This window comes from Sciurus carolinensis, chromosome 3 (assembly GCF_902686445.1).
Source record: "Sciurus carolinensis chromosome 3, mSciCar1.2, whole genome shotgun sequence".
In the NCBI taxonomy this organism is placed as follows: Eukaryota; Metazoa; Chordata; class Mammalia; order Rodentia; family Sciuridae; genus Sciurus; species Sciurus carolinensis.
In genome coordinates, this window is record NC_062215.1 from 149,664,797 (window position 1) to 149,691,759 (window position 26,963).

At 33.3% G+C, this 26,963-nt stretch overlaps 1 protein-coding gene across 2 annotated transcripts in view; it reads left to right on the forward strand.

Moving 5' to 3' along the window:
* The window catches only part of Bmpr2 (bone morphogenetic protein receptor type 2), a 155,388-nt gene that overhangs the window by 97,755 nt on the left and 30,670 nt on the right, over positions 1-26,963 (forward strand). For both annotated transcript variants that reach the window (XM_047543183.1, XM_047543182.1), the window contains exons 4-5: positions 24,901-25,011; positions 25,626-25,717. In XM_047543183.1, the coding sequence (XP_047399139.1) occupies positions 24,901-25,011; positions 25,626-25,717 (203 nt within the window). The remainder of the gene's footprint in view (positions 1-24,900; positions 25,012-25,625; positions 25,718-26,963) is intronic.

A 26,963-nucleotide genomic window follows, 5' to 3' on the forward strand; every position in this document is an offset into this window, starting at 1 on the left:
TAAAGTGGTTATAACTTTAATGGCTATATGGTGAGGTTGTATTCTAGGGAATAGCAAAGGATACTTATATTCTCTGTTAATTCCAATCATTTCTCTGTTGTTTTCAGCTGAACAGTTTACTTCCTGACTATATGTTGCTATAAGTTGGAATGGCATCTTTCTTATCAAGTATTCACTTACACAGTCACAACCATTTTTAGCTGCCTTCTTACCTCTATAATCTATATGTTGAGCAGTCAGACCAATCAACAGTAAAAGAATATATGGCTCACTGATCATTACAGGTTAGAGCTCTCTTCAGAAAAAAGGCCTTTTTTTCTTTCAATCTCAGTTGACACTGAAGACAATGAGGTACTTAGTAATAGAAACTAAAGCATATAATAGCAGTGATCCTTAAGAATAATGTGACAGGAGTATTTTGGGGAAATATGATAGACAAACCACATGATTATAAATGAATATTTGTAATTGTACTGAACCAGAGTCTCACATTATAATCAATCCTATCTGTAAGCCTCCTATCTTATGTTTTTGTAACTCAATTATAATTTTTCAAAGATCTTTTTCTATTTCTGGTGAGTCTGTTTCAAAGTTGTGTGTCTCTCTTTAAGGGAAATAGGTTTTATATATGACTACTTCCATTATATGAGAACCTTAGAAAAAAGTTTTGTACATAGTTATAAGTAGACCTGGCTTTAGACAAAATTACATAATTAAGGAAAGTTAGGTTCTTTACTTCCCTTGAGATCTTATTCTCTGACTGTCCCCACCCAAACTTTTTTTCTTAGAAAACCCTTTGTTGTGCCCAGTGCCCTAGTTTGAATCTGTTAACTTTTTCAGGCACTGTCTTGCTTTTCCTCCATCAACTCATTCTGTTCTTAGTCTTATTTCCCTGACCTTAAGATATTGATGGTAGATAACCATTTAATGAGTCTTTATTCATAAAATACTTGCATTACACTTAAGATTCTTAAAGAATGTTATTCCAGATGGGCTAAAGCTAGTAGTGAAACTTTAATTCACTCAGATTTTAGATTATGCAGGATTATGGAGTTATTAGACAGACGGAGCAATCTCTTTTCAGTAAACCTTTAAAGGGAATTTAGTGACAATATGAAATCTTATCTAGCTGAACTAGTTTAGTAGCTAACAAGTGAACTCTTACCTTGTTGAATAACATTTTTGAGTATTCAGTATGTCCCAAACACTGTTCTTTTAGTGTTCTATATGAATTAAATTTTTGATTTAAGCCTTATAGAAACATTATAAAATGATTACTGCATACTCTTATTTTGCATTAAGTCCACTGAGGTAAATATGTAAGCCTAATTTACTCAAAATTGTACATTTCATAAGTCATAGAGCCAGGATTCAAACCCAGATGTTCTGGCTGCAGAGTATATGTTATTAACCATTATATTCTGTACATTCCGTATATTTGTTTTGTTTGGCTGGGGAGAATTTTTTGAAAAATTCAAGGACCCTGCCATGATATTCACCATATCTGTATGTTTAAGTATTATAAAATATTTTCTATATTCACATGATGTTACTTTATTATTTAATATTTTCTTCAAATTATCTTATTACAATTTTTATGTGTTTTAAAAGGAAACTTCCCACCATTACTGTAAATGGAAAGCCACCATCATAAGTAGACAACAACTTTAAAAGTTATTTAAAAATAAATGTGATAAACACAAAACTATATTAACTAGCTAGATATTGCTTACTCAAATATCTGAAGTTTGAAACTCTTTCTCTGTGTTAAAAGAAAGAATAGCAAATGTTTGAGAGGTAATAAACTACCACCAGGTTGAAATTTTTTCTTCTCAATAATCTGAAAAGAGAAAAAAGCACTCACTAATACAGGTCCATGTACTACCTAAAACCAGAAGTCTTGACTCTGCAAAGGTAAACTAAATTATTTTGAGGTATCTTCCAATCATGAGTCTTTATTGTACCTACTCTATTTAAAAAGAAAATCAGTCTTTAAGAAATTCATATATATAATATTCTTATTTTCTTATACCATTAAGAATTTGGGGGGGCATGCTGGTAGACTGCTTGCCTAGCATGCGTCAGGCAGTGGGTTCAAATCTCAGCACCACATAAAAATGAATATATAAAATAAAGGTATTGTGTCCATCTACAACCAAAAGGAAAAAAAAAAAAGAATTTTTATATTTATTAATTCCCAGAATTTGAAAGAAATGTATAATTATCGCAAAGTTTAGAAATTTATTAGAACAATTTTGAGATAAGATTTCTGGGATTGATATAATTAATGTTCCCATCTATAAAGTCAGTAGTTTTGTGCATGTGTTTTTAATTAAATAAATCTAATTCATTCTATGGAGTAGTTTTTGGTGAATGTTAGGATACAAGCAGAATATTTTCATTTTCTTTTATTTAGTTACTCATTATTTTGATGGCCAGTAGAAGTTGATGAGAAACAAAGATCCAAGTTGAATCTAAAACTAGGTTTGAGAAATTACATTCTAATTTATTCTGTGCTGTTAAGATTAGAAATTTTAATTTCCAGTGTCTGGCAAGAAATGTCTTAACCTTGTACCAAGCTAGAAAAGAAGGCCTCGGTTCAAAAAAACTGATATTGGTCTAAGACCACTGGTGGGTTAAGAACTATTGTGCATTTAAAGTAATTTTTCAAGGGCTGGGGTTGTGGATCAGTGTAGAGTGCGTGCCTAGCATGTGTGAGGCATGGGGTTCAATTCTCAGCACCACATATTAATAAATGAAAAAATTAAAGTCTATTGACATCTAAAAATTTTTTTTAAATAATAAAGTAAAATTTCAAGTTTTTTTTTGGTTACATTTTGTTGTTATTTGTTTGTTTTTGTGGCACTGACAGTTGAACCCAGGGCCTTGTTCATGCAGGGCGGGCACTCTATGATTATATCCTCAACTTTTTTAGTTTTTACTGCTTCTGTGACAGCATTGAAGTGATTGAATAGACAGAAAATGAGAAATAAGGATGGCTGAAACTCCTGGACTGTTACTTCAAGAGGCAAAACAAGGTGTTGCTTTTATACTTGTTAAAAGTATTGATACAGAAGAAACAGAACAACATAAATACAAAAAAATCCTTTTATAAAATATGAATTCTTTAATGTGGTAGTAACAAGATTATTTTTGCACATTATGTGATGTCGATCTGATAATATTCATTCTGAAGTTTTGCTAGCTGTGCCAACCGCATCTTTATATCTATCTATATGTCTTCTCTCAAAAAGTAATCCTTTTTCATGTTTGTATTTTTTTTTTAATTTATTTTATTTTACAGACAAAGTAAATTAAACATGTTGCCAAACCTGGCTTTGCTAACAAACTCAGTGGAAACTTTTAATCTGCAAAATTTAAGTCCCAAGCATGAATGATGAAATTGAATGGTATTTTAAAATACTGTTTCCTGAAAATTAGATATAGATGAATGTTTTAGTCAGCTATTCCACTGCTGTGACTAAATGACGTGACCAGCACAACTATAAAAGAGGAGGGTTTATTTGAGGGCTCATGGTTTCAGAGGTCTTAGTCCATAGAAGACTGGCTCCATTCCTCCAGTCTCAATGTGAGGCAGGAGAGGGTGGTGGAGGGAAGCAGCTTACATCAACGGTGATCAGGAAGCAGAGAGAAAGACTCCACTCTCCAGATACAAAATATATATCCCATAGCCATGCCCCAATTCACACCTCCTCCAGCCACACCCTACCACTTCAACTAATTCCATCAGGGATTAATTCACTGATGGGGTTAAGACTCCTACAACCCAATCATTTCTCCTCTGAACCTTCCTGCATTGTCTCACATGTGAGCTTTTGGGGGACACCTCACATCCAAACCATAACTTCGAGAAATAATTTCCATGTCTTTATTTCAACAACTGCAATTTTTCTTGTCTTTAAGGATTTCCAGTTATATGCATGTTCCTCTCTTATTGAATTAACTGCAAAATTTTTTTGTAATATGCACTCTGCCTACTGAACATTTTCTGCATATTTTCATATAGAAAAACTAATTATCCATCTAATAAATATTTAATAGTTTCAGATGGAAATATACTAGAGTCCTATGACATGAAAACACTTCAGATACATTCAGAAAAAAGATGAAGTTAGCCATGATTTGAATAGCAGCAGTTGTTAAAATAACATTGAATAGTAATTGAACAGACATGACTTTGGCTGAGAGCATACTGACAACTACAGAAATACTGTTAAAAGTACTTTGTGGACTGGGGCTGTAGCTCAGTGGCAGAGTGCTTGCCTAGTTTGTGTGAGGCACTGGATTTGATCCTTAGCAACACAAAAATAAACAAATAAAATAAAGGCATTGTATCCATCTACAACTACAAAAAAAAATAAGGTATTTCTCACATGGTTTCTTTTAAAAGTGTACATTCAGTACTAGCCACAATATGAATTAGTCCAATCAACTGCTTTAAAAATAGAAGATCATCAAACACAGAGAAGCATAGTCACTTGATTCTTCGGGAAGCTATACTGGATTAAAAGCATAGGCTATCAGTTCAGTGCCAGGGTTTTAACCAAACCTTGCCGTGGTTTTTTCTAAACATAATCTTGAGCAGGTTATTTAATCTCCTGCATCAATTACATTGTGTAAAAATAGTATCTAATTTATATGGCTGCTCTATATAGATTAAATATATGGTAATGCATGGATAGTGTCCGTGTATAAGCATTAAATAAATAAGATTTTTCTAGGAGAGAACTGTCTTTAAATCTTTTTAGAAACTGTTACAAATATCCTCCCTAATTTCATATTACTTTTACCAGAAAGAATGCTTTTTGCTGATTTCTATTTCTTATATATGAGAACTTATATTCTGATCTTTTTTCTTATTTAAAGAAAGTTTTGTCATTCTCCTTCCTATGAAATGTACAGTTTCCTATGCTCTTAGGTGTAGTTGAGAAACAGAACAAAGATACCATCTCCTGTCTCTTTCATACCCAGAAAAAAAAGTGTTTACTCCTGAACAGAGGATATTCTGCTTTATTTTTCTCAAGTGTATACTTTTAAAGGTGTTTAGCAATAAGTGAAATATAATTGACTTCATTATTCCTGGATTCTGTATTTTCCCTTTCTCTTACATGCTAAAATGTATTTGTAACCTCCAAACCAATTCTTATGTTTTCATGGTCATTCAGAAACATGTGCAGTGTGACAAAAATTTTGAGTTGCCCTCAGTACACTTTCCTAGCTGATTTCAAACAAGGCCAGAAATTGATATAATAATTTTTCCCCTAAAGACTTATTTAAAAAAAAAAAAAAAAAAGTTCACAGTAAAATTGAAAGGAAGGTACAGAGATTTCCCATATACTCTCTGCTCCCACACATGCATGACCTTCCCCATTATCAAATATCCCAATCAGAATGGTACAAGATATGGGTTAAATATTTGTATGTACATATTAAGACCTCTAACCATGTGCTTTAGCAGGGTGGACAGTAATAAGCAGTACTGTACTTTACCTGTTGGCACCTTTTATTCTTTTCCCCCAATTTTAATTGTTATTTTCACTTCCTCTTTTTCTTCTTTTTAAGAACCCTTTCTATTTGAAAATAGTGGCCACAGTTGCTTCCTTTTTATTCCTGCTTTTTCACATGAAAAATTCTGAATATGGAAAAAATTTTAAGAATATAAAATTACATCTTATATTTCTGTGTAGGTTCAATAATATATAGGTATACATACATTTGTTTTTGTTGTGGTTGCTGTTGATTTGAAAATAGCTGCAAATAACATGTATTTCTTAGAAATACAAGACACATATCATTGTCAACTTCAAGAAAATTAACAACATTTATATTCTTTCCTGAATCTATTATAATGTTATGGATTATAAAATTGGTGTTTTAAAATTATGTCATTCTGCCTTATTTATTGGTTGTCATTATTGTGTTAAAAATACTTTTTTAAAGTATTACTATGAACTCGTATATTTTTATTTTAATGCTAAAATTACCCTGAATTTGGTTAGAAAAGCCCCTTTAAGCTGGTTCTATATCCATTTTTTTTTTCAGTAACACTTTATTGAGGTATGGCTAACATATATAAGATGTTAATGTATACATTTAATATATGTAATTCAGTGTTTTTTCACAAAACAGAATTGTACAAAATCACCACCTATTTCCAGTATAGTTTCATCACCCCCAAAAAGAAACAATAGGCCATTAGCATGCACTTTCCATAACCTCTTCCCCACAAACCCTAGGAACCTCATCTACTTTTTGTCTCTATGGATTTGCCTGTTTTGGTCATTTCCCGTGAAATATATAGGATATGTGGGATTTTATGCCTGACTTTTTTCACTTACTCTGGTTTGCATCACTGTGACAAAATATCTGAGAAAAACAGGTTAAGAGGAGAAGGAGAAAGTACCACCTCCTAATGGCTCATTCAGTTACGAACTCATCAATGTATGTATACCATTGATGAGATTAATGCCCTCATCATACGGATACTTCCCTAAAGTCTCACCTTTGAACATTGTTGCACTGGGAACCAAGCCTTCAACGCCTGAGCCTTTGGGAAGAAATTTCAGATCCAAACCATAACACATAGTATGTTTAAGGTTCATGTGTGTTTTAGTGTATATCAATATTTATACTTTTTATGGCTAAATATTTCATTGTATGAATATACCACTTTTTGTAATTTGTCTAGCAATTGATAAATGTATAAATTATTTCTGATTTTGACTGTTATGAACATTCATGTACCAATTTTTATGTGGATATATGTTTTGTTTCCCTTGGTCATATATAAGTAGGAATAGAATTGTTAGGTTTTATGGTAACTATATTTAACTTTTGATGAATTGCTATACTATTTTCCAAAGCAGTTATACCATTTTATAACTCCACCAACAATATATAAAGTTTTCAATTTCTCCCTATCTTTGGTAACACCTATTATTGTCTGTATTTTGTATTATACTACCCTAGTGGATGTGAGGTGGCATCTCATGGTTTTGGTTTGCCTTTACCTAATAATTAATAGTGTTGCTGTAATTTGAATCTGGAATGTTTCTCAAAGGCCCATATTTTAAAGAGTTGGTCCTTGCTTGGTACTTTTGGGAGGTGGAGGAAACTTTTGGAGATGAAGTCTAGTGGGAGGTTTTAGGTCCCTGGGGGTATGCCCTCAGGGGGAATTGTGGGACCCCCTATCTCTTCCTCTTCCCTTTTCTTTTCTTTTTTTCTTTTTTAACCATGTCCTGGCTATAAGATGACTAGCTTTGCTGTGCCACATGTACTTGCTATGATAAGCTGCCTCACCACAGGACCAAAAGCAACAGGGCCAGCTGACCATAGATGAAAACTCCAAACCTGTGATGCAAAATAAACTTTTCTCTTTATAAGTTGATTATCTCAGGCATTTGTTACAGTAACAGGAACCTGACTAACACAGGTGTTAAGCATCTTTCCTTGTGCTTTTTTGGACATTATATATTTTCTTTGGTGAAATGTTAATTCAAATGCTGTGCCCATTTTAAAATTGTGTCTTTGTCTTTTTATTGTTTGCAAGAGTTCTTTTTGTATCCTGGATACAAATATATTGTCAGACATATGATTAGAAAATATCCTTTTTCTATTATTTTGCTTATCATTTCATTTTCGTGGTGGTAGGCTTGGAATTACACAAGTTTTAAATTTTGACAAAATTCAATTTATCTGTTTTTTTTCTTTTGTCATTTGTATTTTAGAAGTCCTGTTTTTATTTATGGTACTGGGGATTGAACACAGGGGAACTTTGCCACTTAGTCACATCCCCAGCCCTTTTTACTTTTTATTTTGAGACAGGCTCTCATTAAGTTGCTGAGGCTGGCCTTGAACTTGTGATCTTCCTGCATCAGCCCCCCAAGTCACTGGGATTACAGGTGTGTGCCACCATGCCCTTGATTTACTTCTTAGTGTTTTATAATTTGGGCTCTTATATTTAGATCTGTGATCCATTTTGAGTTTCCATTTGTATATGAGATAAGATACAGGATTCCAACTTCATTCTTTGGTTTGATATCCAATTTCCCAGTACCATATGTTAAAAAGACTATTCTTTCCCCACTGAACTATCTTTGCACTGTTGTTAAAAATCGATTGACTGTGTAGGTGAGGACTTATTTCTGAACTCTCATGAATTAGATGAGTAACAGAGGCCTCTGCTGTTTCCAGCATTTTGTAGACTGGAAAACAGTTCCCCAAAGATATCTGAGATGTTACCTTATTTGGAAAAAACATCTTTGTACATATGATTGATTAAATTAAGGATCCTGGGATGGGCGATTATCCTGGATTATCTGGGAAGCCCCTTAATGCCATCAGAACTGTCCTTATAAGAAAAACAGAGATATTTGGCACACACACAGAAGAGAAGAAGGTGAATGTGACCAGAAAGACAGTTTAGAGTGATGCACCCACGCAAGCCAAGGAATGCTGGCAAACACCAAAGGCTTGTAAGAAGAAAGTAATGAACCTTCCCCTTAGAGCCTCTGAGGGAGCCACAGCTCTGCAGACACTTCAGTTTGGCCCAGGAAACTTATTTCAGATTTCTGTCCTCTAGAACAATGACTTTTATAAATGCATTGAGTTGTTTGCAGCTACATAAAATTTGGAATCCTAGCTGTATGTATATCTAGAAAATGTAGGGTTTATCTTCCTTGCCCCTCTGAAGATTAGGAAGGCACAGTGGAATGAAGGCAGAATGGATGTTAAGGAGCAGTTTACCATATCCCTCAAATTATTTTTCCTCGGTGACACCATGTAAATTTCTGGGAGAATGAACCTTGTAGAGAGGAAAGAAGTAGACCTGTGTCAAAAATGAATGACAAGGGGGTTTCACTCCAGTTTGAATTTTTGAGTCTCTCTCATTATTTGTTTTCCTAAGAACCAGTCACAGTCTAGCTGTTCTACTGCCCTTCAGCTCCCTGAATTTTCTTTTTCACTTGCTCACTGCTCCTTCCTGCAGATACATTTTAGTGATTCTAGTCCCTGAACTCTGATAATATGTCTCTTTAAATACACGTACAAGATGTACCCTATTTGTGTACAGTGAATCAAAATACAGTCTGTAAAAATAAAACAATTTAAAAAATACACATACAAACATCCTTGGGATATTGTCATATATTTCCCTGTTTCCTACCACCCCACTGCACCTTCATGCCTATGATTTAGCCTGGGTATCTGCTCCTACTGTTGGCAGCATAAGGTCTTTAGAAAGTTCTTCAGTAGCTTCAAAATATGTGAACAACATTTCTCAAGTAGTTTTGTTTAACTTTTGGAGGAATAAGTCAACTCCCTTAGCTGTTCTATATAGCATATAATACAGTAGCCTGAATTAACAGCTGCTTAAGTATTTCAGAGTCTAAGCAACCAAAACTTGCAAATAATCATGTTGTTCTAAAATATATAAAATTCTTATCCACTAAAAATTATGCCATGGTAATAAATAATTAGCTATGACACAGGACATGATGCTTATGTGTTTTGACAGGTGTTAAAATTGTTTGGTAATGTTCCATGATCATAATCCATGTGATTACAGATGGCAGAACAAATATTTCGGATAATCATAGAGCCCTTCCAGGAGTGTAGTTGATATTACACATGCTATGATAGTTCTGAGTCATTTATATGTTTTGTGATTAACAACTGTTTGAAAGTGTTGTGATACATTGCATCTTATATTTTCTTTTCCTTGATCCATTCAATGGAAAGAAAAACTGAAAGAATATATCCAACCAATATTAGAACTATATCACATTTTAACTTTTTAATCATTATGTTCTTTTGGAGTTAGGATATCTAAATTCCCAGCCCAGAATTTCCATCTCTGAGATGTGTATGGAGGGGTGTGGGCTAATAGGGGATAGGGGTGAAAAGGAAACTTTTCACTGAATATCTTGAGGTATTCATGTCAATGTATTACTACCCCAACATATTAAAAATGTTTAAACTTCAGAAATATCTTCAGTGCAGAATATATCAATACCTAACATTCTGAATTAATAATATTATACATCAGAGAATGGAATTTATGCCAGAAAGATTCATTTGTAGATAGTAAAGCTAAGAGTCTGAAAGATGTTTTATTGTACTTGAAAGAAATGTGTTATTCCCACAAGTAGATAAATACAAGACATCTTATTAAGACTTACAAAAACTAAAAAGAACCATGTGGGGGCAGGACTTAGAAGAGTATTCCCAACAGGTTGTTTGTGACCCATTGGTCAGTCTTCCAAACCAGTGAGTCACTGATATGACATTCCCTCACTATTCCAGTGTACTCATTTCCAGTATAATCTTATCATCAGTGCTTTCCACCATTCATTCACTGATTCATTCAGTAAGCAGATATTGAATAGTGCTATGCATATAAGTCACTGTGTCAATGTGAGGTATAAGTGATGATAAGCTTTGTTTTCTTATTCTCTTTATTATCCCCATCCATGAACTTCTACCTGTTGGGGGTGGGAATATAGGGAAGGGATACAAAATAGGTAGAAGTCATATTAGTAATTACAATATTATGAAATAAATGCTAACAGTATCTATAAAGCACTTTATAAATGCTGAAAATTATGTTATTGAATTTTATCTTAATGTATACATATATATGCTTAGTGTTTTGTTATTTTTGTGTGTGTGGGGGTTGGTTATCAGGGATTGAATTCAGAGGCACTCAACCCCTGAGCCACATCCCTAGCCCTATTTTGTATTTCATTTAGAGACAGGGTCTTGCTGAGTTGCCTAGCACTTTGCTTTTGCTGAGGCTGGCTTTGAATTTGCAATCATCCTGCCTCAGCTTCCCGAGCTGTTGGGATTATAGGCGTGCGCCACAGCACCCAGGTTAATGTTTAAAAAATTAAAAGTTGTCTTCTGAAAAAAGTAGATCCATTATCTTAGATCATTTTTTAAATTGTGATAAAATACATATAATGTAAAATTTATCATCTTAATCATTTTTAAGTCTACTATTTAGTAGTATTAAGTACATTTACATTGGCGTATAATCTATCTCCAGAAATCTTTTTTATCTTGAAAAACTGAAACTCTGTACCCATTAAACAACTCTCCACTGTTTCCTACCTGCAATCCCTGGCAACCCACTCTTCTACTTTGTCATGAATTTGACTATTCTGTTTACCTCATATAAGTGAAGTCATACAGTGTTTGTGTTTTTGTTACCCTTAGATATTTTGTATATACTATTTTCTTTTACCCTCAGATTTGAAAGTAAGAGAAGTTATTTAAAAATGGATTATTTATAACTAAGGGAACAAAGGCAAGGAATATGATAATTTAAAAAGCAAAACACAATTGTAATTAAGAAATTTAAGTCATGGTAGATGGGATTTCCTAAAAAATCTGGAGGAAAAAATCAGTATATAATTGGGCTAAGAAAAAGATGCTAAAGGGCTGGGGTTGTGGCTCAGTGGTAGAAGCATGTGTGAGGCACTGGGTTCAATTCTCAGCATCATGTATAAATAAATGAATGAAAAATAAAGGTCTACCAACATCTAAAAAAAAGTTTAAAAAATAGAAAAAGGTACTAAAGATAAAGGTAGATCAAAATGACAGTTTAACCTGTGTACCTCACAAAAGGTAAATAAATGATCTTTGGGGATTGTTCTATATCTTATCCCACAGAACAACTGAAGTGTTATGCTTTAAGTAAATAAATGTGATTAATTTTTCGAACGTTAAAAATTTATTCTGGACTGGGGTGTAGCTCAGAGGTAGAGTGTTTGCTGAGCATTATTATTATAATTCTGTAACTAATAGGTTTTTAGGTGGTACTTATAGACTCCTTTTTTTGTATCAATATGTCTGCAATTGTGAGAAATACACTGGTAGGACCAAAAAATTTTATTCTAAGCTATTCCTAAATATATGATTTTAGACAATTGAAAGTTATATGTATTCACATACACCTGTGTCAGATGTTACATGCGTAGTAGTAGATATACTCATTATTTGTCAGCTATTGCCAATAATGCATCATCAACAAGCCAGTCTTAAGCTCAGTCCCTTTAGCAAAAAGCATTTATTCTCATGCTCATTGGTCTGTAGATAAACTATTATTTGTCTGATCCAAGACTAGACTCAACTTCAGGTTATAGGGTCAGTTCACATCTTCTCTGAGTCACAGAATCAAGGGGCAACATCTATTGAGGACCAACTCTTTTTTATTAGTTAATGACCTAATCACAAGAAGTACAAACACAAGCATGTTTTAGATTCCTGCTCACTTTAAATTTACCAACTTCCCATTGGTCTGATCAAGTCATGTGACCAGGTTCAAAGTCAAAGTTCTAGGAAGTATACTCCCTGAGGCCAAAGCAAGACTGTGGATATATTTCTATCACACAAAAGTGAGAATTTTAGGAAGCAGATAGAATTACTATGTGTATACTTAACAGGTATACACATGCACACACATAAATAAGAGGTGGTACTAAACACATAGATGTTAATAGATGTCTTTTAGCAGGTATATATTATCACCTTTTTTATTGTGTATGCTATATGTTCCTCAGTTTTTTTTTAAATAAAAAACATTATGTATAAGAATCGACATGCAAAGTGTTCCCACATGGCATAAATAAAAATATTTCTCCTTCTGGTGGCTTTCACTGTATTTTAATTATATAGTCTTTGTCTGTTTTATTTTAAAACTGAGATAGAGTTGGACTAAAAATAGAACTTCCTGTATATGCCAGAATTTCTCCAGTGCTTCTAAGCAGGACATGTGGGTGCCTGTAATCTTATCTTTCTATCTTCACTATCTAAGGAGTGTGGTTTGTAGGAACTGAGAAAATACTGTGGATAGTTTTGGAGAAAATAAAAATGATCTGGCAGAGACACAGTTCCTTTTAATATCTTTTCATTGAAGATCAGATGTGTGTGTGTAGTAGTAACCTTTTTAAAAATTGTTGGACAGGTTAAAATAGGTGCTTTGGAGATGAGAAAACAGTGTGGGAATTATGTGAGAGATTAAAGATTTCAATGGTTTTAGAAATGAATTAAGGATGGTTTTCTGAGCAGTGTTTATTTCAAAAAACTCTGTATAGTTTACGTTTAAGGCATATTTTCCCCCACTGTCTCTCTCTCTTAATTCCCATATTTTTCTGTCCTCTCTGTTCCTTACTGTAGGCTCATTTCATGTTAACTCTGGCCTACTTTGTTGCTGTCTACTACTTCTGCTGCCAAAACATTAGAAACAGCAAGAGAGTGTACAACCTATTCATTTGTCTGCTTTGTTTAATAGTTTTCTCTTGGCAGCAACCATTGGATACCTTAAAATACTGAATTTATTGAAAAACCAAATGTATGTATTTGTGAAATGTAGTAGGAATTACATAGGATGGTTTAAAATTATTGTTTTAAATCTCCAGATTCATTATAAGGAAAAATTACTACATTTGTTATATAGAAAAACAACTCTGAATAAATTTCAGCCACATCCAACAACATGGTTAAACTGTATTATTGAACAAAATAATCAAGGCATAAAAATTCTTTTTATATATTCAGAAACACGCAAAATTAAACATATAGGATGGTAGTAGGTACTATTAAAAGCAAGGAAATGATTACTACAAATGTCAGGATAGTAACTATTTCTGGGGTTGAGAAAGGCTGTTAAGACTAGGTGGGAGGCTTTTGGGATCTTGGATATTCTATTTCTTGGCCCAGGTATTGGCTACATGATTATTTTCTTTATAATAACTCATTATAAACTATACATTTGTGTTTTGAAATACTTTTGTTTATGTGAGTTATATTTTATAATTAAAAACAGGTTTATAAGGAGGAAATAGTTATGCAAAATGGGAAAGCTAGAACAAGGGGGTAAAACTAGAAAACATCAGAAATTTAAAAGAAAAAAACCAATCTTTTTCTCCAACTAATTATTTTGCTTTCCCTATGAGAATGAGTAAAAGTTACTGTCATAATGAAAAGAACATAAAATGAGGCAGCAGATATTTAAACAATGTGATTTATATTTTGTCGTCCAATGGGTAAATGATAAGGTATAATTTTCAGTTTTTATAATAAAATTATTTCATGGTCATTTTCTGAATGCAGGTCTTCAGTATGAATTCTGGATTTACAAGTATCATAGAGCACATAAGAAAATTGACTAGGGATCTTTTATACTTTGATTCTTATGAATTTTGTGACTTTCCTATAGTGTGAATTTTGCTTTGTTTTATTTTAAATAATGAATAATTACAGTGATTAGATTTTCATTTTCCTAGTGTAAATTTAGACAAATTGACTTTTCTTACTCTGTTAGGTTATTGATGTTCTCTAGAAGTATTAAATAATTATTTTCAGGAGTTGTTTGGTGTAACAAAGTCTTTGTTTTATCACATCAAAAAATAAATAAAATTGAACAGAATAGAAATAATTACGTCCTGGTAGAATTATACCAAAATATTTTGTGACCATATTTAATGTTTTTTGGGTTTTTTTTTCTTTGTACTGGACATTGAACCTAAGGGTGCTTAACCACTGAGCCACATCCCCAGCCTTTTAATTTTTTATTTCAAGACAGGTCTCACAAAGTTGCTCAGAGCCTCACTAAGTTACTGAGGCTGGCTTTGAACTTGTGATCCTCCTGCCTCAGCTTCCCGAGCAGCTGGTATTACAGGCATGTGCCACCGTGCCAGCCTTTAATCGTGTTTTGTTTATACTTCGGTAGATTTTTTTTAATGTAGAATAATCTATTTATTCTCATCTTTTTGTATATGTGCTTAATGAAATTCTTAATCTGTTTAAATGTGCTTTTTGTACTTATTTGATTATTTTGTTCCAGTCAGATATAATTAACCATTTTAATTCATAAAAGAAAATTGTGCTGAAATTTTGTCTCTTCTTATCACAGAACAACTATTTTATGCTATTTTTGCAATTTTGGGTATTGCACCCAAGAGTGCTCTACCACTGAGCTAATCCCTAGCCCTTTTTATTTTTCTTTATTTTGAGGCAGGGTCACCATGCCAGGCATGAAACAGCTATTTTAAATACATTTTGAAGAAATTAAAATTACAGATACATAATGAAACTAAAAGGCAAAGCTAAAAGACATAGTCTCTTTTTTTTAACTTTTTGTTATTGTTGTTCTTTAGCTTCAGACTCTCATTTTCTCCGTTTTTCTACCATTCCTTTTATAAATCAGATATAAAATGCCCAATTCAAAGTATGGTCTGATTTTGTTTACTGTTATTTGCTTGCTTTTTAATAAGCTAAGATCTGTTGAGAATGATTAAGGAGACAAATTTATAACTAGTCTTAAATATTCAGGATTAAATGTGTTAAAAACAAATGAGAAATCTGCCCTTTAACAATTTGTTTTTAGGACATTAAACATAAACATTAATCTTATTACAATTCCTGTATAGTTGCCATTCCAAACATTAATTAAATCAACATTGTTTATTCCGTATAAAAATATTTGTTCAAAACATTGAACTGCACACTATATCTTAGTAGAGAAATGACATTTTAGTAACCTGGATTATTTTGCTAGGGAATTCATTGAACTCTGATCATATTAATTGCTTTAAGATATTTTTCTCTGCTTTTATAAAAAGTACAGTGCTTTAAAAAAATGAAAGAAAGAAAGAAAAAAGAACAACTAATCCTTAATTTGCCTTTCCCCTCTGAGTAGTAAAAGATTAAGGAGCTGACATAACCACTAGTGTGTTTTATTTAAACTTCCCTTTGCCTCTTGCTGCACATGTAACAATGTTGTTCTTTCTTTGACACAGACCCAGACAAAGGCTGAGTGTAGTAAGGAAGCAGACAGCACGCCTCCAGTAGTAGCCCCGGCCTGGCTCCAGAATTTGTAAACAGAAACATCCCAGGCTCCAACCAGGCAGACAGCGGTTCCCTGTCTGTTCTGCATTCAGGAAGTGCTTGCTTGTACAAACCCAGCCATTGCACACAGGCATACATAGCAATGTTTATATTTGGCTGAGTATTTAACTGAGAAAACTAATAAGGAGGAAAAAGAGAGTTTATTAGAGCTAAGGGAACAAGACAATTCAAGTATAGCATATATATAACTACATGATATAAAAAGGATTTTTAAAGAAACAACAACAAAAAGAGTTTTTAGTTAAAGACCTCTTTTATACACACACTTGTGAATACACATACTGAAATATTTTTCCTGGCAGTTTTTCAGTGATATCAAATTTTAAAACCATGTGACATAACCTGGAAAGTTTCTAATTTGAAATATTTAACCATTAGTTTGGCATTTAACATGTTTAAAATCTATCTTAACATTTTTTATCCTCTCCATTATATCAATAATTCATATTTTGGATTTTGAGTTAATGAATTCATTGTAAAAGGTATGGTACATTTTCTTTGTAAATTTGAGAATAAAAGCAAAGAATGCTTCAAAAAATGATAATTCATACAAAATCTGAACCTTAAGTCACTTCATATAACTACTTTACCTTTTTATAGTTTAATGCATTTTAATAGTGCTTATAATAACAGCACAAAAAACAGACATTACAGACATATACTTGCATATAGGACAACTCAGAAAATTATAGTGAATGAATAGAATTCACTGATGATAAAAGCTTCATTTAGTTGTTGTCAATAAGAAATTTACTTTTTAAAAAAACCCAAATGCTGTAATTGTCCAGAAAAATTTAATAAGTTTCTTTTTATAATTGTTGAAGTTGAACTGCTGAACTTATTCACGAAATGTTTTGACTTACAGTAATACTGTATGTCCCCACATTAATATAAAAATTCATACACAAATGAAAGTATAAAAACTGCCAGAAGCTAATTTCTGCACCTATTTATTTTGTTCACAATTAAGTATGTAGGAACCATTGACCCTTTGAGGGGTAATATATAATGTTCAGAACTATAACAACATGAAGAGGAGAGTATTTTTTTTTTATGTTGTGGATTCTCACATACACTGGGCAAATGTTCTACTACTGAGCAATACCCCAACCCTTAAATATTTTGTTGTTGGAAAATGAAATATTTTCCATTACAGCGAATTCTTAAGAATATCCACAAATGTGGTGTGCTAGCTGGATGTCTTTTGGCGTGATTGTTAAATGTTTGGCATTGGGAGCACACAAGTTATTGTTTTCAGACTACCCAAATAAGCCTTACTTGCCTTCTTGCAAAGAATGTACAGATCTGTTCTGAAGTCTTGAATGCCTTCTATCACCAGACCCTGGGGTAGTTTGCAAATCAGAAATTTAGTGGTCTTTAATAAGTTATCATTTCACACTTCCCCGCCTGTTAATGATGAAGTTTTTTTCACCCATCCAGTACAGGGCTCTATCTTAAGAGCAGCTTTTACAGCCCATTGCTTAGTGAGTACTTTACCGCCAGCTTATTTATAGGTATTGTGTTCTGTATGAGCCATGGCATATAGATATCCTTAATTCACCTCTCGAAGACCCCACTTTCAGGCCATGGTTGTGGCTCAGTGGTAGAGCACTTGCCTAGCATGTTTGAGGCACTGGGTTCGATTCTCAGTGCCACATATAAATAAATGAATAAAATAAAGGTCCATAAACATCTAAAAAAAGAAAAAAAAGACCCTACTTTGAGTTACCATCACATTAGAGATTTAAGCTTTAACATATGCATTTGTAAGGGACACATTCATTCCAGCACTAGGTAAAATCTCTTTAAAAATCTCTATAATTTTTTGATGCTGCCCTCTTTTGCTGGTTTTACAGTAGCACAGAATTCTTCTGAAATTTTCAGAAGGTCTCTCCCAGACCTTCTATTTCAAAGGGACACAAAAGCATCAAGGATGACCCTGAGATTTCAAATGTATTTGTAGGGTTTTAGGGAATAATGCAGTACACTGATAGCTTACCTAGACACTTGTATGTGTCTTGTACATAGCCAAGAACAGAGCACATACTCAAATCCTATTAAGTAGCCAAGATAGATGTTACCAAATCTGTTTATGAAAGCACAGATAATTTTTTTTAGGTAAGTCCATTAAGTTTTGATTCTTCTTTCTCACATTTTACATTTGTTTATCAGTTAGGCTGTCAGTTTTTAAAAGCCCATATTAGATTATAAAAAACACTAAGGCAAGCAGATTGACACTATCCAAAAGAGATAACAAAGGATGAGATGGAAAATTTGGAAGCCAGATGAAAATAATTTTTAAAAACCTCAATCCAAGAATTCCCAGTGGGTCCTAAAAGTATGATATGGACTAACTGATATTCACAGTGATGACTCCCATATTGTAGATATTTCCTAAAATATATGTAGTTTAGTAAAGAGGAAAAATGTGCTTTTTATTTTTAAGAACATTTTATAATGAAAAATGGTACAAATTGAGAAACATTTAATTGCTAAGTACTCATTTGCCTCTTCCAATAATTTTCGCTTTCCTGTACTAATCATTTTATATTGGTACTAACAGAGAAGACAAGTTGGTTTAGGAGAGATGAAAAGGAATTTAATTGAGTGTGTTGTTTAGATATCTCTAAAATATTCAATGGGAAATATAAAATCTATTTGTTAAAGAAACTGTGTATCTGCATGAATGCAATTTTAACACAATTATTTAATTCATGTATTACAAAAATCCATCCTCAACATTGCAGGTAAAATCACAGTAGAATTTAAAGTAAAAAATACTTACATTCAGAAAAGAACACACTCCATTTTATCAGAAAGAATGTAGTCATAGCTTAGCTGGTTTAGGGCTTTAATTGCCTTAGTTCAGTTTGGTTCACCAATATTCTAAATGATTTGAGGACATAGTAAACATCCCATTAGCAGGGTTTGGGATCTGAATGCCTGGAGGATTTCTCTCAGTTCTTGCCTTTGCCCTCAGGATTCAGTAAGCCCCATGCCATGGGCACTTCAGAAAAGAGCTCTCAACCTTTCACCCTTTGTCCAACTACAGGTAGATATGATCTAATCTGTAAGGATCTGGAGTGCCTAGAAGATTTGTCTTAGTTCTTCTGCTCTGCCTATAGACATTTTTTTTTCCCCTTAGAGTTTAACAGGCACTATACACCTACACCTTTGGATGTTTTCTCAGCTCTCCTGTCAGTTGCAGTCACACTTGGGGCTACCTTGGTGAATGCCTATTGAAGAGTTGGCAGGTGACTGTTGGTTCTCTTTGCATCTGGGGCCCCTGTATACTCTTAGTTGTCATACTGTCCTGTACTCAGCCTTTAAGGAATTGTTATGTTTGGCTGTTTCTTCCTACTCACATCTATGATGATGTTTTCCACTCAACTGCCTCACTTAGGATAAAAGCAGTTCTGGAGGCTAGAATTCCAAGATGAAGGTGACAGTGTGGTCAGGTTCTGGTGAGGCCTCTCTTCCTGGCTTACAGTGACCACCTTCTCACTTTGTCTTCACATACTGGGGCAAAGAGAGTGGATAGGGAGATAGGGAGAAGGAGAAGAAGACAAGGAGACAAGAAGGGAGAAAGGGCTAGGTACAGTGGCACATGCCTGTAATCCCAGCTGCTTGTGAGACTGGAGTTCAAAACCAGCCTCAGCATTAGCAAGACACTATACAACTCAGTGAGACTGTCTCTAAATAAAATACAAAACAGGACTGGGGGGGTCAGGGCTTGTGACTCAGTGATAGAGCACTTGCCTAGCATGTGTGAGGCACTGGGTTCAATTATCAAGTACACATAAAAATAAAGCTTCATCCACAATTAAAATATATATATATAGGGCTGAGGATGTGGCTCAGTGGCCCCTGAGTTCAATCCCTGGTACCCCTTCCCCCCACAAAAGAAAGAAGGGAGAAAGGGCTCTCTGGTGTCTCTCCTTATAAGGCACTAGTCCCATCATGAGGGCCCCACCCTCATGACCTTCTCTAAACCTAATTAACTCCCAAAGTTTCTGTCTCTAGATTCCATCACATTGGCAGTTAAGACTTAAATATATCAATTTGGGGAAATAGCACAGACTAATGGAAGATATTAATTATAGGAGAACCTGGGACTGTAGGGATAGAGGCAGTATATGAGAACTCTCGGGACTTTCTTAGTAATTTTTCTGTAAACCTAAAACTGCTCTAAAAGATAACAATCTATTAAAAATAACAATAAAGGTAAATCTGAAAATTACTAATTTAAATTTGAGATTTAAAAAATCTCAAAATAAAAAGGGCTGATAAAAAAAGAATGACTTTATGATATTAGCCAGAAAATGGATGGATCTGTAGACTGTTATGCTAAGCAAAATAAGCCAATCCCAAAAAACCAAAGGTCAAATGTTCTCTCTGATATGTGGATGCTAACACACAACAAGGGGGAAAGGGAAGAATAGAAGTTCAGTATATTAAGCAAAAGAGGATAAAGGGAAGAGACAGGGTTCAGGAATAGCAAAGACAATGGAATGATAACTTTCCTATGTATACATAAGAATACATCATAGTGAATCATGTATATCATGTACAACCACAAGACTGGGATCCTAATTAGAATAAGATGTACTCCATGTTCATACAAATAAGTCACATTATACTCTACTGCTGTGTATAACTAAAAGGAACAAAAATAAAAAGGGCTGGGGATGTAGCTCAGTGGTAGAACACCCCTAGGTTCAATCACTAGAAACAAACAAACAAACAAAAACCAAAAATCTTTCTTTACTATCCACAGCCTAACAAAATGCTAAAAATGATAAGATATTCTTTCACATCAGTTTTCACTGTGGAACCTCTTGTGATCTTCTTTCCCTTTCCTCTGCCTTCTTTGAATCTCTACTTTAAATGTCACTATTTTTGTTACTTCCTTGTTTCTTCTTTTTGTCCTCCATTTTTCATCTCCCACCTTTTTTTCTCTTTTGATCCTAATAAAACAAAATATGAGCATTATTTGCCAATGTTTTAAATAAAATATCATGCTTTTTGTTCTTACTTTGAGAAGTACCTAAACATTAATTTTCTTCCTTAAAAATTTGTCATATTAAAAACAAAGTATGGCAATCCCCCTTTGTCCATGGTTTTATTTTGCAAGGTTTTAGTTATCTATGGTCAACCATGGTCCAAAAAATACTAAATGGAAAGTTCCAGAAATAAACAATTCATAAGTTTTAAATTCTGTACCATTCTGAATAGTGTGATGAAATTTAATACCATCTCACTCCATCCCAGGTGAGACATGAATCATCCTTTTGTCTAGCATATTCACACTTTTGTGCTACCTGCCTATAGTGACTTAGTAACCATCTCAGTTTCCAGATTGACTGTTGCAGTAAGTAGCACAGCTCTGGTGTTTTATTAACTCCTATTTTACTTAATAATGGTCCCAAAAAACAAAAGTAGGGATGCTGGCAATTTCATTATGGCATATTATTATAAATTTTTCTATTTTACTATTAGTTATTGTTTATCTCTTACTAATTTATGAATTAAAACTTTACCATAGGTGTATACATATAGGAAACAACATAGCATATACAGTCATTTTCCAGGAAGTCCTCACAGATGCCCCAAAGATGACTATATGTACTATTAAATGGTATAACTATTTGCATATAATCTGCACACAGCCTCCTGTATACTTTAAATTATCTCTAGATTACTTATTCTATGTAATACGTGTAAATGTTATATAAATAGTTCTTATACTGTATTGTTTAGGGAATAATGACAAGAAAAATAGTCTACATGTGTTAATTACAACATCATTGGTCTAACTACAGAGTAAATTAACAAAACTTGATGTGAACAATGCTCAGAGAGGAGCTGAGGAGAGAATGAGTATCTGTGAAATGGTCAGAGACTACTGCAGGATATGTGTACACACTACTTTATGTGAATTTAGTATAGTGGTTGATGTGTAGCAAATAAAAGTTTTACTTTTGGAACTTTCTGGGATCTTGTTTGGATCTGCAGATGCACACCCTATGAATAAGGAGAACCAACTCTATGGTGTTCCGTGCTGTCAGAGATTTTAGGAACCCAGTAGGCATCTTGGAATGTATCCCCCATGGATAAGGGGAGACTACTGTATTTGACAGTTTTAATTATATGATGAACACTAAACACATAAAATAGTTGTGTATACCATATGTTAAAGTATTATTTAGTTGTGTGTGTATGTTTAAGTGCATTGAAAATAAAATTTCTCTTGAGTTAGGCAAATTCTGAAATGAGTTCAGTTTTTGTTGTTATTATTTTGGTACTGGGGATTTAACCCAGGGGCATTTAACCATTGAGCCACATCGCCAACCCTTTTTATTTTATATTTGGAGACAGGATCTCACTAAGTTGCTTAGGGCCTTGCTAAGTTGCTAAGACTGGCTTTGAATTTGAGATTCTCCTGCTTCAGCCTCTTGAGCTGCTAGGGATTACACCTGCCAAGTTGAGTTTTTTAATTGATGTAAATTTCATATAACAGAATTCACAAGAGTAAAATGAGCCATTCAGTACATTCACAATGTTGTGCAACTGTCACCTCTATGTAGTTCCAAAACATTTTCATCTCCTTATAAGGGAAACCCTGTATCTAATAACCAGTCACTTCCTTTTTCTTTCTTCATCACCCCTGGCAACTACTAATCTGCTTTTTATCTCTATAGATTTGCCTTTTCTTAATATTTTATATAAATAGATCATAACATATGCAACTTTTTGAATATCATTTGTGTGGATAATGCCACATTTTGTTTATCCATTCATCAGCATATGAACATTTGTGCCGTTTCTACTTTGGGCTACTGTGAATTGTGATTCTCTGAACATTTGTGTAAAAGTTTTTGTTTCAAGTATATGCCTGGGAGTAGAATTATTAGGTATAATGGAAATTCTGTTTTACATTTTCCCCCCAAAATTGTTTTCTACTGTATCTATCATTTCATATTCCTACCAGCAACACATGATAGTTCTAATTTCTCTTCATCCTTGCCAAATTTTTTTCTTTTTCTTTTTTTAATTGTAGCCAGTCTAGTATCTCATTATGGTAAATTTTTATATGTAGTTTTTCTGCATATAACTCACTATATACATTAAAAATAGTTACAATTATTTTAAATTTTATTAATATCTAATAAACGGCCTACAAATTGAAATATTTCAGTGCTTCAACAGATTCTTTTTAGAAATATTTTTGTGACATTTAAATATGCACCTGTACTTTTTTTTTTTTTTTTGGTGCTGGGGATCGAACCCAGGGCCTTGTGCTTGCAAGGCAAGCACTCGACCAACTGAGCTATCTCCCCAGCCCTGCACCTGTACTTAATTTGATTGAGATAAGTTCATTTAGAACAGGAATACCCATCAGAGGAACTCTTCGACATAGAGGCTTCTTGCTTTGCCATAGAAACTTCTAGTTTGAATACAGCATGTAATTATAATGTCCAAAGCAAGGAAGTTTTAAAATACAGTATGCTTGATTTTTATTGAGTATAGAGAATGATTAAATAAGGAAATTAACAGTTATTAAGCCCAGCCTCTAGTGAGTATTCCAAGCACTACATGAATGCCTCTGGTAAAATAATTAACAGCTATTTCATATGTAACTTATTCTATTTTAGACAACCTTATTTGTAAGTCATAAGGTCTGTATTCTGTGCTACAGACTTGTCTTGAATGCTCATTAATCAAATCTCATTATTCCTCCTAGTTATTCAAAATAATTCCATTTTTCCACAAGACTGCATTCTCTCAAGTTTCTCTCTCTCTCTCTCTCTCTCTCACTATATTGGACACTTTCAGTTTTTTGTACCTCTTACAATTCAGTTGTTTATCTTCACTATTCTACTTGCTCTATATTGGACACACTGCTCTAGTTTGTGGACATCTACCCTAAAGAGTATTTCCTCTAGATATGATCTGACCCACAGAATTAAAGTAACACATAACATGTTTACATTGTAATTATAATCCTGTGGTATAGATATATGTGTCTCCATTCTGCAGATGAGTAAAGTTAGGCTCAGACAGATGAAATTTTCCCAAGGTCTTGCAATAAGTGGAAGAAGTAAGTTTAAGTCTAATTCATATTTAATTGCCTGCATAGCCATATTCTTTTCATGAATATTAATGATATCATATTTATTACTATAGCTAACATTAATTGCATAGATAATATATGCTTGACATTGTAGATTCCCCCATAAGCTTCAACTGACATAAAAGGTATATATTTATAAATGAGGAAATGGAGGCACTAAAAAGTCAAATAATTTTCTGAATCCCACAGAATGAGTGTGATTTTAAAGACTGTACTCTTAAATATTATACTATCAAAAAAATTATGCTCTCCTGTCCATGCTATTCCATAATGTAGATGTATCAATAATTAGAAGCATACCTAACAGATTTTACAGTGTTTCAAGTCTTTGTAAGATAATCTATATCAAGACCAGTCCCGGCAACTTAATAAGATCCTGAATCAACATGAAAAATGTTTAAAAGGGCTGGCTATATAGCTAAGGCATGTGTGAGATTCTGGGTTCAATGCTTAGTACTGGGGGGAAAAGATAATCTTTGTGATTAATTTATTATTTTTCTCTCATTTCCTTTCATGCAAAAACATTACTGATTTGCTTATATATTGATACAGCCTTTCTAAAGAGCAGTCTGTCACTATTTTACAAAGTACTTTTATTAAAAAAAGAATGACCAAAGGGCATGATGGTGCATACCTGTAATTATAGCTACTCTGGATTCTGAAGCATGGTGGTGATCAAAGTTTGAGGCCAGCTTGACAACTCAGAGAAACTGTTTTTAAAATAAAAAATAAAAAGAACTGAGGACATAGCTCAGTGGTAGAGTACCTCTGGGTTCAATCCCCAGTACCTTCAGAAACAAAAAGGATGACATTGTTTTAAAATTTGTTTCTTTTAGGTCCACCTCATTCATTTAACCGAGATGAGACAATAATCATTGCTTTGGCATCTGTCTCTGTCTTAGCTGTTTTGATAGTTGCCTTATGCTTCGGATACAGAATGTTGACAGGTAATGAAATACCACTTTTTGTCCTATCATTTATTAAGCACACTATTAATTTAGAATTTATTTCTTTTTTAAAATCTCTATCCTGAATGTTAAAAAACAAAACAAAATTCTGTGCTATAGAACTCCCATTCTTGTCTTCGGCAAAAAAATTTCCCCCAGTATTTACAAAAAGTTTCAAACTCAAACAGAATACCTGCCACCCAGCTTCAACACTTAATCACGTATGAGCAATATTGTTTCGTATACATCCCCACTCACTACCAATTCCTGTGCCACTGAATTATTTCGAAGTAAATTACAGATACCATTAATAAACTTTAGGCTTGATGGGTTATTTAGGAAATCATCAACCACTCATTCATTTAAATAAAATTAATAAAATCTTGAAAGTTTTCTCAATATTTCTTAGGGTTTTATACTTGAAGTCGTGATGGGAGCATCACTTAGAATTTAGCTTTCATACTGTTCATTATTCGTCTTCATTTATAGATGATTCCTGTTTTAATAAGTAGTTTTACTCCTGCAGCTTTTTAAAAACTGTAATATAGTAAAAAGTGTAATAAAGATCATTTTTAAAAAATTACTTATTTGTAATTTTTTTCCTCTTCCTAAAGGAGACCGTAAACAAGGTCTTCATAGTATGAACATGATGGAGGCGGCAGCATCAGAGCCCTCTCTTGACCTAGATAATCTGAAACTGCTGGAGGTAAGGTTGTTCTTAGATTTGGGGCTGTTATAATTATTGCCAAGTTTTCTAACTATTACTAAATTTCTTTTGGTAATATTTCAGAAGCTGCTTTAAAAGTCTTACTATGATGAGTGGTTTTATGATTTTATTAGAGATGACTTGATAACTATGGTTCCCAAACTAAATAATGGATATGATAGATTTAATTATATGAAAACATTTTAATAATATTCTTTTCGGATAAAAATATAGTAAACCAAGTTAAAAAGCCAAATTTGAAAAAATATTTCAACATATAAGAAAAAATTGATAAATAACTGTTATAAATCAATTTGAAAGAAACAGTCCATAAAAATGGACAGAAGAGATGAACTTACAGTTCAGAAAAATAAATATGGCTAATAACTGGGTAATAAGATGTGCAGTTTACTAGACTGAAAAAAATACCAATTATAACATGGAATATTACCCAGGATTGAGTGAAAAAAGCTACCAAACATTGCTGATTTAATTATATTTTTATACAACCTTTGTAAAGGACAGTCTGCATGTGAAGTTTTAACCTGGAAATAATGATATATAACAAATGTTCTTAAATAAATGATGATAAATTCTCAACCCCTTTCAATAAAAAATGAGAAAAATCCCCAGAAGCCAAAAAAATGAAGAGAATAGGATACATTTTGCTGGTTCTTTGTACATTGAGTAATTTTTTATTGTACCCCAAATATTGTGAATATTTTTTTTTTTAGAGACCTGGACTATATCTATCATGTTCTTCAAAAGCATGCTGATTTTTGTTATTCGTTTTAGTAAACAATACATACTATGAACTTGTCTCTTCGACAGAAACTCAAATCTTGGTTCAGCTATTTTATCTTTAGCTAGAGACTGTCCCATGCATTCATCATTTTCAGAGTTATGTCATCACTTTGCAGAAGCTGTAGTTGCCCCAGATTATGTTCTCTGGTTCTTAGATCTGGAAAGATTATAGATTTTTCCCTCACCATTTTAACTCTACTGCCCAGAGCTGATTTAACCTTACATCAAGCTAAAAATCAAAAACAGGGAGATCACTCTATGCCATTTTTCTCTTTTAAACCTGAGACCTCTTAGAGTCTACCTCCTTTTCTTTTTTCTCCAGTGCCTTTAGATCTTTTGTTTATTTGTTTTTATTTTTGTCCAGAGTTTCCAGTTCTTATCTGTGAGACGGCTAGGTAGGGTAAGGAACTTCTTTCATCATACCAGATATGGACATCAGTAG